We start from the raw sequence: 13,756 nt of genomic DNA, 5'->3' as shown, positions 1-13,756 counted from the left end.
CACCGCAGCACGGGGTCGTGCGCTCCGTCTTCTCGCCGCGGCAACCCAGGCGCCACGTGAACAAGCGACCGCCGGGGGTGCAGTGTAACAATGGAAGGTAACACGGTCACCCAGACGTGTCCCCGACGAGGATGCGGTGCGATGCACTTTCAACGTGCAATCACTGCTTAGTTAGCTGACTCGGAGCTCAGCCGTCGGACCAGACTTGGCGCGACAATTTCAGCCTCCGATAAATAGCCTGGGGCGCATAATCAACGATCCCATTGACGGAGCGACGAACGCTCAGTTCGCTCCATCCGTCGACACGGAGGAGAGCGGGTGCGACATCCACCTACCGTTGACCTCGAGCGTGACGTCACGGTCCGGGGGCAGCTGGCGCACCAGGCTGTCTACCAGGGACCTGGTCCGGTCTAGGTCAGACCACCCCCACCCCAGTACCGTCAGTGACGGACAGCCGAGCACCAGCCTGCAACAGAGCACAGCACACGTCACACCCACAACACCGGCACACAGCGGAACAAAGGGCGCACCACCCACGTGCTCCGTGGTGCGCCACGCGCCAAATCAACTGTTCGCCAGCGTCAGCAGACGTTAGCCTGCGAGGCTTCCGCCGCCGTAACAGCGGGTGCCGCCCCCTGCAGCCGGCTCTGACTGGACGGATGACGCAGTGGGGAGCCCGGTGTGACGTCAGAGCCCGTCCCGGCCGCAACACCCCGGCCACATGGGGCTTGCACCACGTGACGGCCCTGGGAGCGGGACGCACAAGTGCTGTCTCGCGGTGAGCTCAGCTGCGGAGGAGCAGACTCTACGGCCACCGGTATGGGCCAGCACCGGGTCACACCTACGGGGGGATGGCGACGCGGAGGGGACAGGGCGAGCACACCGCAGGCAGGGGCACAGCCTGGTTCATTAAGGCTGCAGTTCGCTGGCCGTTCAACACCGGCCCGTCTTGGGCCAGGCTTAGACTACTGATCGAGGTCACATATCAGCTGCCTCGGCAGGGCTCGGCTGGGCAGGAAACACGCCGAGAGCTAAACAACAACAACAGGCAGCCTCCCGGGGTGTCCAGGCCACGTGAAACGCCGCCAGTTTGCAATGTTCCTCATCTAATCGCCTTCGTCACGTCCCCCACCGGTGAGCTCACCGTGTGACACCATCTGCTGAACAAGACTGGCACCCGGTCAGGTCCAGCATCCTCAGACGCGGCCCGTGTAGCCGGTCCAGTGTGGCGTCCTCCACAGTCACAGCGGGCAGACAGGCCAGGTCCAGCTGACGCAGCTGCCTGAGCCGCGGCAGGCTGTCCAGCCCAACAGCCGTCACCCCGCGACACGCTGAAACACACAAGAAGCCGGGCCGGGTCCAATGCATCAGCACTGTCACGTGATCGCCAGATGACGTCAGAACATGAACAGCGGCTGAACCGCTGGTGCTGTAAACAACACCGCCTTTCGCAACTCCATGGCGGAGCCACGGCATGCGGGGTCGGGAGCGTGTCCTATTGATATGGAACAGCTGGCTTTAATGCGTCGGTTCAGCTGCACCATCACCGTGTTGCCACTACGGAATACACGGAAACTGCGTGATGTGGAATATGCTCACCGTATATGCTGAGTGAGTGCAGGCCTGGCAGCAGGTCGGGCAGCCGCTTCAGCGTGGAGTCGGTGACTCCATCGGAGCACGTCACGTCCAGGTGTCGGAGGGAGGGGAGGCCGGCCGGCGGCAGGCAGAGCTCCAGCGCCGGCTTCAGCTCCCTCGCCGTCAGCCGCTCCAGCTGTGGACAGCCGGCCAGCACCGCCGCCAGGTCTGCCGCCTGCAGCCCCTCCACACCTGACACGTCCAGCCGCCGCAGCCGAGGACAGCGGGTCAGCTGACGCAGGCAGGCCGACTGTAGATGTAGACAATAGGCCACCGAGAGAGCCTCCAATGACTCGGGGAGCAGCGATAAACACTCTCCCCGCACGTCGCTCCGCGCCACGTCCAGCCGCCGCAGGGACGGCAGGCGGCGAAGCAGCGCCTCCGCGCACCGCTCGGCAGACCCGCGAGGCAGCGTGACGTCCCCCAGCCGGGGACACCTGGAGCACAGCCTCTCCAGAGGCTGTGGGGCCGCGTCGAAGTGGAACAAATCCACCCTTTCCAGGTGTCCTGAGAGCCGGGCTGGAACGACACACGGGTTTCAGTTTGAGACAGCGCTGCGTCCTGCAGCCTTTGCCCTCGCTCCCAGACTCCGTCCGATAACACCGCGACTGAGGCATGCGCCATTCAATGATAACGCTTTAGAGGCGTCTGTCGCACTCACACTGACAAAACACACAAAACACTCACAGACGACGTCAACGGATAACGGCGCCGGCGGTGAGCAGTAATGGTAGGTTGTGAGCCGTCGCAGGGACGGCATGCGGCGTATCAGCCGCCCCACGCGCTCGTCGTTGGCGTGCTTCACGTCGTCTCCGGTAAGGTGGAGGTCGTGGCGGCGCCCCAGGCTGTCGTCCACTGCCTGGCGCCAGCCACGCGACACTGCCGGCACCGACAGAGCACACTGTACAGCGGGCCGCAGCGGCGCAGACGACGTTCATGCGAGACAAAAACATTTCCACCGGTCAGCACACCCAGCCAGTGACAACGTTTGACGCTCAAGCGTGACAGTGAGTTGAAAACACACGTCACCGCCATTTCCCTGTGAGAGTAGGAGATCTTACGCTGGCGGCGGCTGGCGGCCAGGTCGCTGGCAGCTGGTGCTGTCTTGCCTGCTCGGAACACCGGCGCAAACAATCCGCATCAAGCGGTCCCATAGATAAATAACATAACAATTCGACAACTGGAGGGCTTTAAGTCTGGACCATTGCGACGACAAAGCAGTACGTAATGCAAATGTGGCCCGCGAAAATACTACAGCAAATGATCCCACACTGAAGCTGACAACAGCCAACCATGCCACCATTGGGCGTGATCATTACCTTCACGTTGCACGATCTGGAGGGTAACAGGGTAATCTTCGGCATATCTTTTTGCGACTTCTTAAGAAATCATATGTTGGGCTTAATTTTTACACGCCTGAACAACGCGAAATGAACTTGCGTCTGCATTCTAAGCAATACTTTTGCACTATTTATCACGACTTATACAAAATGCAGTCACGTTTAAAGATGACATTTACAACAGATTGCGAGTACAAGCTGAACGCTCTGCCTCTCTCCTTCCCCTTCTCAAACTGCCTCTTATTTCTCTGACATTTGCCAGCACAGTTTTCAACAATACGTCACGCGCTCAACGCTCGCGCTTGCTGTAAGCTTGGTCTTCTTCAGGAGGGAGGCGTGTGGTGGCAAAATATCAAACACGGCTCACACTAACATTACTTTGGGTGGTCTTGAGGGCTTGGTCTTGAGGGGTTAAGAGGGGGGGGGGGGAGGGAATGTGCGGGAGGGGGAGGAACAATTGTCTGGCAACACTGAACAGTCGGCTCCGTGCTGATCGGGACGTGCGGGCCCATTTCCCTTGCAGGAGGAAGTCCGCGGCCCGCGATTTGCATGGGTCGGGGCCCCTGAGTCAATCAAGGCTTTTCACTGTTGGTTCGGGGCCTACAGGGCCTAAAAGTGCGGCTTTTGTCGGCAAAGACCTCTATTCGGCCGCGGGCAGTGTTCGAGGAGCCCATACGGCTCCTAGGGTGTAAGGGCGCGAATGGAGGGCCCGAAGGGCACGAGTGCTTGCTGCAGGTGACATTAAGGATCCCGGCTCCAGTGACAGGGCCCTCGAATGTCAGCCAGTGGGCCTCTTGCACCGATTGTAGACCTCTTGTGACAATGCGGGCGTCTGTTTTAGCCAGAGACCACCAACACAGAACGGTTGGATGCGTGTTAGTCTGGGCCCTGTGGACATATTTTTCAAGCAAGAAAGAGCCCGGGCCCGAGACTGGCGCTGGTAGCAGCCACTGAAATAATAGGGGGTCCTGTGTCAGTCAGTGGCCCACAGTGTCTTCGGTGCCGGCAAGGGGCCTCGAGTCAGTCAGGGGAACGCTTACTGAACATGGACAGGGACGGGACCTCGAATGTCACAGGGCCTATTGCGTTGACACTCTCGGACCAACGTGACCTTCCGTCCGCACGTTGTCCGTCGCCTGACATAAGTCACGGGACAAAACGCAGCGAGGCTTAAGGAGACTGGAACGCCGGGCGTCCGGGTGTTTGACATGCGAAAGCGCATACTCAAAAATATGCTACATAATGTAGGACAATCCGATTCTAAATGACGGTAGACAATACCAATGGAAATGTTTGACCTCGGTACGATGATTACGGGTCCTCCATATCTCTGTGAATCCAGAAAAATACTGACAAAGGACCTGAACGTTAGGCGCCACTCGCGGCTCTTGGTTCAGAAAGAGTCCACTGAACCATTGTAACATGAAAAGTGCCGGTGCTTTATTCTATGTAGTCATTAAATCCTGTTCTCAGTTTACTCACTTCGAAATGCAACGAGAAAGACACCTTGCGGTGGCTTACGTGTTTTTTTTTACATATGGGTGAAGGCAAAAATCAGTTATGCTTTTTAGGGGGAGGACATTTTATAACCAGGGCCCCTATGTCGGCCCTGCACCCTTTCCCCTTACGAAAATTCTGGCTGCGCTCCTGGTCGCCGTGATAGCCACGACTGTCGTGTGCTCATGACTAGATTAGAGGGTCCGGTGGACATATCTACGGCCCATGTGCTTTGACATAAACAGCACTGGCAGTGGAGGTCATCTTGGATATAAAGGGAGAGGTTGGAGAGGCTGTGGCTGGTTGGGTGGGATTGGGTGCTAGTGACGTACACTCCTGTTCCCCGCATCTCGTGAATCGCCCGCTCAGGACTCTCGAATTACCAAGGTAAGCTTCCCGGGAATCGATGCTGTTTTCTGTGTATGCTAATTGTTCTTACAAATTCATGTTGCCTAATGTTTCAGTAAAGTGCCAACACACGACAACAGCAAAGAGAATCAACATCACATCCATGGCACTACATCAAGTCATGTGTCTTACAGTTGACGAAGTAGTCGATAGCCGGCTAACCAGTCTACAAACCGCCATGACCGATAACATAGGCAGGCATCGTACGTAAGGAAGAGCCAGGAGGATCTACAATGCCAAAACCAGCCAAGCCATAGTTTCTCACGCAAAGCTGTTCATCGCGGCTGAAGAGAAACGCTTCCAGTATGACCCTTGATCTTTCGAAGCTCACAAGGCTCATCGCAATAATCGTAATCCATGAGGCTCGTGGCCAAGGTTCTGCCAGCTCTTGGTAGAGCGTCGATTTCATGGGAGTGATCTGTGACTGGTCAGGCACGACAACTTAAAATGCCTTGCAGTTTTGATCATAATGGTGCGAGATGTCCCTATTCCCTTTGTGTTGTAGGAGTATGCAACCGTGACATTAGCAAGCCGTCGCAATTATTGCATCACATTGAGACAGGTACATCAATGCATCATTTTTTATGGTCCGTGTTTGGTGTGCTGCCAGGAGAGCTAATGTTGACCGTTCGCCAAAAGGGAGGGGGAGGAGCGCAGTTGGCCACAGCAATAAATTAGGCATTTATCAAAATAAGGCGGGATCAGTCAGCTGAGAAACAAAACTTCAGGTAGGAATTAGGTTATTGGGCCATCAGCCCCCTCCCCTAGTCACTTAGAAAGTTTGACGCCCCTGGGAGCTCAAGATAAGTGAGACTGTCAGTGAAATCAGGTCATTTGATCAGAACTTAGCGCGAGTGGAAGAGTCTGCAATGTGCGTGCGAGGATATCATGGCAACCATGGGTGTAACCCCTGACAGGTGGGCAGGGGTGGGAGAGAGACAGCACTCAGCTATACGGACCTAGCACCCAGGGGCCGATCCAGAGGAGGGGGGGGCAGGGGGCCACATCCCCCCCCTTGGGCCCCGAAGGGGCCCCATGGCCGGCCGAACAGGTGCAGTTTTTGAAATACAAAGCGCAACACAGCTGGGTATCCCTTGACTTCCAGGCGACCAAGAACAATTGTGAGCAAAAGTGCAGGGGCTATGAGAAGTTGAATAAATCATTCAATGATTGGAAAAGTTGCTAACTGGAAATTTTAAGCCTTATTACATTGTCTAGAGGCCCCATGCTGTTTGCGGGGCTTAAACGCCCACTTACACGATCATCCCGATCGTTAAGGAGCGTTCCACGTCGCCCTTTATCTCTTTGCATTTGCTCGGAGGGCCCTGCGCTGTTGTTGGAGCCCTTCCTCTTAGCGTGCCTGGGCACTCTTGTCAATCATTGGCCCGTACACGGATTCTTTCCATTCGCCAGAAAGGCTCCTAGGCACTTCTTTTCTGAATGGGAGGGGGGAGGGGCTACGCTCTTGTGGGGTCTATTTGATAGCCTGTTCGGGCACATTCGATCGTCGGGGCCCCTCTACGTTGGGCCTTGGGCACGTGCTATTTGAATTCGGCCCTACGCACTTGTCGGGCGCCCCTTCTGTTTGCCACCTCGGCCATGTTGGATTGCCCGGGGGGCCCCGCACATTGTTTCTTGGTGTTTGAATTTAGTGCCCTCTTCTCCTATCGGGTCATCTGATAACCTGTTCGGCTAGACTCCATCTTTGGGGAGCCGTCCGCACCGGGTTTTGGGTACTTCTTATTCGAATGGAGGACCTTACGCTCCTGTCGGAACCCCTTCTTATAAGATCATCGGGCCCATTCGATAATGGGGGACCTCTACATCTGGTTTTGGATACTTCCTTTTAAACGGAGGGCCCTCTGCCCTTTTCGGGGCCCCATCTATCAACCTACCCTGGTGCAGTCGATTATTCGGGGCCCTCTACATCGTGTTGTGAGTATTTCATATTCGATGTTAACCTGCTCTGACGCACTGGATCGTTCGGAGATCCTCTGCATTAGATCCTGAATACTTACTATTTGAATGGAGGGTCGTACGCTCTTTTTGGGAATCTTATCTGTTAACCTGTTCTGGCACACTCGATCATTCAGAAGCCCTCTACATCGGGTCTTGAGTACTTCCGTTTTGAATGGAGAGCCCTACGCTCTTGACGGGGGCCCGATATGTTAACCTGCGTGGGCGCGCTCGACCGTTCAGAGCCGTCCTTTTTGCGTCTTGAATATCTCTTATTTGAATGGATGGCCCCATGTTCTTGGCGAGTCACAACCAGTCAGCTGCTCGGGCCGGGGGCCGATGCAGAAGGTCGGGGGGGGGGGGGGGAGGCACGGGACCATGCCCCATGGACCATGCCGAGGGTGACCTAAATGCTCCGAAGGAGCCCATAACCGGCCGGACGGACGCAGTTTTCTTACAACAAAAACACAACAAAATTGGATGTCTTTGGGGCTACGGGCGACCAAGAACCATGGTTAGCAAGACTAAAGAGTTCATAAGCAAGCAAAGTTTATTCTTCGCTGATTGAGAAAGTGTTGCTTGGGAGAAATTTAGGACCTCATTGCGCTATCTAGAGGCATCACGCTGTTGGTTGCCTGGCCCTATACGTCCACTTGCCTGGCCAATCTGATCGCAAAGGAGCTTTCCACACTGCCCTTGATCTTTTTGCATTTTCTCATTAGGGCCCAATGTGCTATTGGGACGCTATCTGATCCTGAGCCTGAGCCTGAGCACTGTCAATCGATCAGGTTATCCCCATTCACCCGAAAGGCTCCATACACTTTTTCCGGGGGCCCCATATGCCAGGGCACACTCTCAGGGGCCCGTCATATAAGTCTCGGATTCTTTCTACTTGCTTGGAGGACCTTGTACTGTTGCTAGGGCTCTTATAAGGAAAGGCACGGAGACACTCGATGCTCAGGGGCCCTCTACTTTGATCAAGAGCTCTCTCCCTTTGCTCTCATTTGCAAAAGACTCTTCATGCCTATCGAGGCTCGTGCTGTTAACCTGCCCGTGCACGCTTGATCGCACCGGGGTATTAATTTATGGTCTTGGATAATTCCCATTTGCTGAGAGGGTCGTGTGCTATGGCCGGGGCCTTATATATCAGCCTGCCGAAGCACTACCAATCGCTTAGGGGCCCACCACGCTGGTGTTGGGTTCTTTTTGCTTGCTCTGAAAACCCTACACCCTTTGACGGGAGCCACTTGGTTGGCCTGCTGCGACACCCATGATCGCTCATGTTCCGTCCCTATTGGCCTTGATGCCTTCGTCTGAGAGCAGCAGTCGAATATGCGCCGATGAATTTTTACGCGCTATTGCCGCACGTAGACATGCGCAGACGTCGTATGTGTCATTTCAATTGGCTATTGAGTGCGTGACACTCATTATACTAGTGCATCACGTTCGTAAAATATTTTGAACGCAAGGTTATGTTGTGCTACTTAATAACAAAGGAAATATTCTGCATTAGTCATCAGCCATCAGCTGATAACATCGCACAGCCGGCTAGTCGTAAATGCATAAGCCAGCAATCAAGTCCATGCTTGGTTTAAATGGTTGCTAGCAGCCAACACAAGTTTGTTTTCCTGTTGCTCCCAAACACTTAGCCTCAAAAATACAGCATTTAAAATGACCTGTAGAATATGAGCGAGCTTTATGTGTGTGAATGCGAGCATGCCTAGCTTTATAAGGTTGTGCAGAGTAAGATGGGTTTCCGTATTTATTAGATAAATGAAAAAGTAAATACATACATATATACGACGTAGCACTAGCCTTGAAAGGTGACAACCGGAAGGCAATTTTTTTTTGGAGGGGGACCACAAACTTTAGGGTGTCACGATGTTGCGTGCCCCCCTTAACGAAATCCTGGATCCGTCTCTGCTTGCACCAGTGGACGGACCCGACGCTTCGAAACACTAATTAACGTCGACATCTATCGCATACTGCTATCACCGCTGGTGGCCATTGCGACGATCAGATGTCGCTACAAATACAATACGTGCCTGACTTGGAGCCAATGGAGAGGCTGAGGGTCCATTGCCCGACAGATCGAAATGATAGCGTGAAAAGGTCAGTTTTAGATTTTCCAGCGGTCAAATATTTATGTCTGTGCGTACTGCACATGATGATGTTGCGTGATCTCAGTAATGATCGTTCCAGGTTTATTTTGGCATGTGTCCTGGCGGTGTTTTATGCATGGCTTGAATGGAATGTTCCACATTTAAGATATTGAAATAAGCATCAAATATGACGGGAAAAGCTTACATGTAACTATTGGTAAGCGTTCAAGCTTCGAAACCCACCCTATGTAGCAAAATTTCAAAGTTGGTAAAAATGCACCCCATTACGGCATTGTTTGATGGCGCCATGGAATGGTTTTGTGACGACAGCAATACCTGACAGCATCTGGCAGCCAGACGCTTGAAAGGCACGAGCATACATTTCTAAGTAAATGATCACATATCATGAGCATATGAAAGCACTTCAAGGTGATAGTAATTGCATCACAGTCTTTGACAACCTGACACCAGGGCTGAACATTGTGTGCTCAAGCGTATTCAAGCAAATTGCATGCAGAAATCATGGCTGAATCTTTCTTAACTAAGCTATTTTAACAACACGCAAACACAACTGACTAAAATGTTTGCAGTTGAAGTTCAGGTGTCAACGCCACACAATGACCCGTCGCATGTGTTACCTACCTCCGCGGATCGTCAACAACTGTGACGGCCTGAGGTATTGTAGGATGAGGTCCTGCGTCTTCGTCGGCAGCTGTTCAAAGTTAGTACATGGCGTTGCCTGGAAACGTTTCATGCAGTCAACTTGAGAAGCCCACACCAAATCAGTAATTCGAATCATCAGCACGGTCCAGTTAATGCAACACCTATACGACGATGGCAGTTTCCTTACATCAGCATTGCCATTGATACATTTTCAGCAGGATCGCTGCCGACGGTGGCCCACGACACCCACAACGCATGATGTTGGTTTTCACTCTGACTTTGAGCAGCGCAGTGCATTTTTGAGTCGAATAGGATTCGACTCAACCAGGTATGGATCAAAAACGGAATTGATTCCGATGGTTGGATTCCGATGTAACGTATAGGGAATAATCAGCTCTTGAAAAATGACCTTCATAACATGGTAAACAGTGCACGTGTTTCAACAAAAACACGGCTATCTATACTTGCGGCTCATTTGGTGCGAATTTAAAGGGAGTGTTCCACATTTGCAGGGGGGTTTGAGCTGAAATAGCCAAATTGTAGATCACTTGGTGAAGTTCATAACCCTGACCTCGTTAAGACCTAAAACCCTCTAATTTCAGAGCTCCACGCCCGCGAAGATGTGCAGACTATTTCAAGGTCATTCAGGCATGCATGACGCCGTGGGAACGTCATTCAAATCCTGGCACCCCACAGGCCAGGCGGCGTTCAAGGCCAGGAAGAATATTATCACCCAGCCGTTCACATCTGGCGTTCGTGAGTGCGAATTCCAAATGACTCAAAAATCAAGGGGCTCGTCAACAATGCGAGTACGCAGTGGTAAGCTTTAGCGATGAAACGCGTTTTGTGCTGCATAATATAAGAAGTCCGACACAACTTTTTCACTTGGTAGCTAGCACAGAATATACGACTTGTAATCGAGTAACTTAAGAATAACGATACAATCCAGTGTGTAGATACAAGTAAACGAATAATGTCACAACTGAGTGACTGAATACAGGCAAGCATTTTGAATCCGCGAATAAACAAACAAGAGCATCAGGACAGAGGGCCAAGATATGAACATGTGACAATATTTGGCTCAGCAAACACTTCCAGCCCGTGCTGCTATCCCTCGACGAGGAAGTACTACAAATAAGTGAAATTTTCGCACGGCTAGTTTGACAATATCTCAACGTCATGCAAACGCCACATGGCACAATCGAACAATGACACACAATCGAACATATTTACTGAAAATGGAACTCGTGTTGTCTACAGCAACCTTTTTCTCTCAAAAGTACACCAATAGTTATAAGTGAGTATACCTCATCATATGCGACGCTTGCTTTAACATCTTCAACTGCGGAACATTCTCTTTCAGCTCCCTAACCATTCAGACATCTCTGTGCCAACATTATCATGCAAACTGAACAACCAATTTGTTGACTTGACTTAGACCTGAAACTGCGGTTCGTTGACTCAAATCCAGTCCGAGTTTCAGTGAAATTACAAAGGTAAAACGAATTTCCTCAACTCAACGGAAAGATGGCCGACGCGGCAATCGATTCCGAGTCCACCTATCATGAAGTCCAGGTGCTCGTAATGTCATGCAAATTCATTGTAATGGTAGCAAAATGTCGGCTACAAAGCGATTTCGCCGCGGCCTACTTGGATACTTTTGTCTTCTTCCTGGCTCCTCACGTGCTAGAAGTCAGTCTCTGCATAATTTGTGTCACATTCTTGGGACGTCCCATGTCTCCCATGCAATGATGCAAACCTGTCACAGTATTCAAATTGGTTTTCAACATCACTGGCGGGTGATTTGACGCTTTCACCTTATGTGTCATGATTTTAGGTCAGTGCAACAGCAACTGAGAAGCAGCCAAAGTCATCATTTTCTTGAGGAGAGAGGCACGTGTCAAATGTGCCCCTAACTCCTGAGAAGTTTGTCCTGCACGCTCGCCCAGTAGCTTTCATTAATATCTTGGCTCAAAGAAGCCATACCCATGTGACCCCGCCCTCGCGTTCCGTGCGCAAAGTTGGCCGACATTCGCAAGTCGTTTTTTTACGAAGGTTTATGAAAGTAGGCCCAGATCATGTCATTGAACTGAAAAACCATCACACAAATGACTACGAGCACACTTATGCCGATGAGCATTTCTGAACTTGCACGACATTATACTGGACTTCCACAGCAGAGAGCTATTCTCTCAGCGTACCAGAACACGTCCTCATTAAACTTCCTGCTTGCGTGCAAAGCAGTTGGTTCTGTCAGCTAACAACTGATGTTTTAAAGAATCTAGGTTTATCTTCGGCGACGTCGCGCAGATCTATCGGCCAATATTCACTGATCTCTTGTGACCTCACTCCGACCCGTGACCTCGTGCCTACCTGGTGCCGTCTGCTTTCGGCCCGCTCCAGCAGAGCTCTGCTCTCCTCTAGCTGGACGCTAAGAGCGTTCCTGGCCCGCTCTGAGGCGTCCAACTGCGCCTGGAGCTCGGTCTTCAGCCGGACCTCCTCCTCCAGGCGCGCCGTTGTTTCGCCGATCTCGGCCTGGTAGCGCCGGACCGCCTCCTGTTTTCCGGCAACAGTTATTGCAGGTAATGACGTTGGAAGGTGCGTTTCATTTATTTTTTATTGTAACTTTTAAGACTCAACCTAAAACAATCGTTGCCTGGCATGCCAACGAAGGCGTTATCAGCAATGGGGACGCTTAGCGTAAAGCCTCTTCATGCTTTGGGAATGCACTTTACAAGCAAATGCCGAGCCCACAGAACTAATCATATGAGGCGAAACGCAGATTTATTGGTTCTCAGCCAGCAGAGCCCTTAAACTGAGTTCAAAGGTCTGATTCGGCTTCAGCTTACAGCTGTAAAAGTACGGCATATGATGAGCAGTATAGCAAACAGTAGTAGCCCGTGGCGACTGCTCAGTTGGTTTGAGCGCCGGTGTTTCGACTCACTGACCCATGGTGGGGTGGGGTCGTGTCGCTTTATACGCTCGCTATTTGTCACTGACTTGGATTGCCTTCGGCGTGTGAAAGCAGCCGCACAAGAGGCCTCAGGACGGAACGTACGCAGTGTTGTGGCACGTTGAGCTTTGTCACCAAATTCTGTCATTGACCGCAAATTTCTGCATCGGATGGCGAGATCATGGCTACACGCGTTGCTGAGCATAGGTTCTGATCCCAGAATTACGTTCATTGAAAAGGTTCGGACATAAAGAAATGAAAAATTGCATTTTCATTCACTGACAACGGCAGCACTGATGGTGCGACCACGCGCTGTGTCAACAGGGTAAGCTTACCCAGTTGGTGCTCTCCGAGTTTGGCCGAGTTGTGATCTCGGATGTATGATCACTGGTCGTCACTTCATCATCTGAGTTGGACGCCTCCATAGTGCGGCAAATGGCAACGGCGCTGCTGAAACTTAGATTCTTCTCAGACAACAGTCTTCTTTGCATTTGATCATCTGCTATTCCGAAGATGAGCTGTTCCAGCAGCCTGTCCCCGAGGGTATCTCCAAAACAGCAGTCGTTGGCATTTTGGCGGAGAACAGCAGCGTAGTCAGCGACTTGTTGGCCAGCGCGACGGACACACGAGCCGAACTTGCGCCGGCTGATGGTGACTGAAAGGTCAGAATCCTCCTGACCTTGCATAACCAGAAGCAACTCTGCAAGAGGTACGTCCATCGGCTTCCGAGGTGCAATCAAACTGCGAAGAAAAGCGTATGCCTTTCTGCCGCATGCCGCCAGAAATGTGACTTTTTTCTGCTCCTCGTCAGTGATGCCGCTGTAATCGAAGAACAGCTCTAGGCGCTCCTCCCACTCTGCCCACGAGCTCGAGTCAGGGTCGAATGGCTCGATGTGTTGATGCAGCGGTGTCACATCTGATGAAGCATCCATGTTAAGAATTCTGAAACGGAAGAAAATCGTGTTCATTGCGGACAAAATACAGAGCACGGTGCTCACGTGCAACACAACATGACAGAAGCTTGAAGGGGAGGCAGATGTGGCTACAGGCAGTTCCATCCAAGTCTATTTGCCAACCATCATCGACGGCAAGCACCATAGTCGTGGGGTTGGGGGCATACTTGAGGAACATTTCCTCGGAGGCAAGCACGGCGGCCGGAGCGGAATACTGCTATGGTAGATATGCATCTACCGGTGTTTCCT

At 52.1% G+C, this 13,756-nt stretch overlaps 1 protein-coding gene across 1 annotated transcript; it reads right to left on the bottom strand.

Annotated features, from left to right (window-relative positions):
* Positions 1 to 282: 282 nt before the first annotated feature.
* LOC119093045 (F-box/LRR-repeat protein 2-like) lies at positions 283 to 12,979 on the bottom strand. The gene is made up of 7 exons (XM_037215941.1): positions 12,890 to 12,979; positions 11,975 to 12,157; positions 9,581 to 9,677; positions 2,323 to 2,514; positions 1,600 to 2,154; positions 1,145 to 1,331; positions 283 to 466 (listed from the first exon to the last, which is right to left on the bottom strand). Exons 1-7 carry the CDS (start codon positions 12,977 to 12,979, stop codon positions 283 to 285), a joined length of 1,488 nt encoding a protein of 495 aa, XP_037071836.1.
* Between the last annotated feature and the right edge of the window lie 777 nt (positions 12,980 to 13,756).

The sequence above is a fragment of the Pollicipes pollicipes genome, unplaced genomic scaffold (genome assembly GCF_011947565.3).
Source record: "Pollicipes pollicipes isolate AB1234 unplaced genomic scaffold, Ppol_2.1 Scaffold_1600;HRSCAF=1878_pilon_pilon_pilon, whole genome shotgun sequence".
NCBI classification, from domain to species: Eukaryota; Metazoa; Arthropoda; class Thecostraca; order Pollicipedomorpha; family Pollicipedidae; genus Pollicipes; species Pollicipes pollicipes.
The sequence above is the reverse complement of the archived record's forward strand: the minus strand, read 5'-3'. Positions and strand labels throughout refer to the sequence as shown.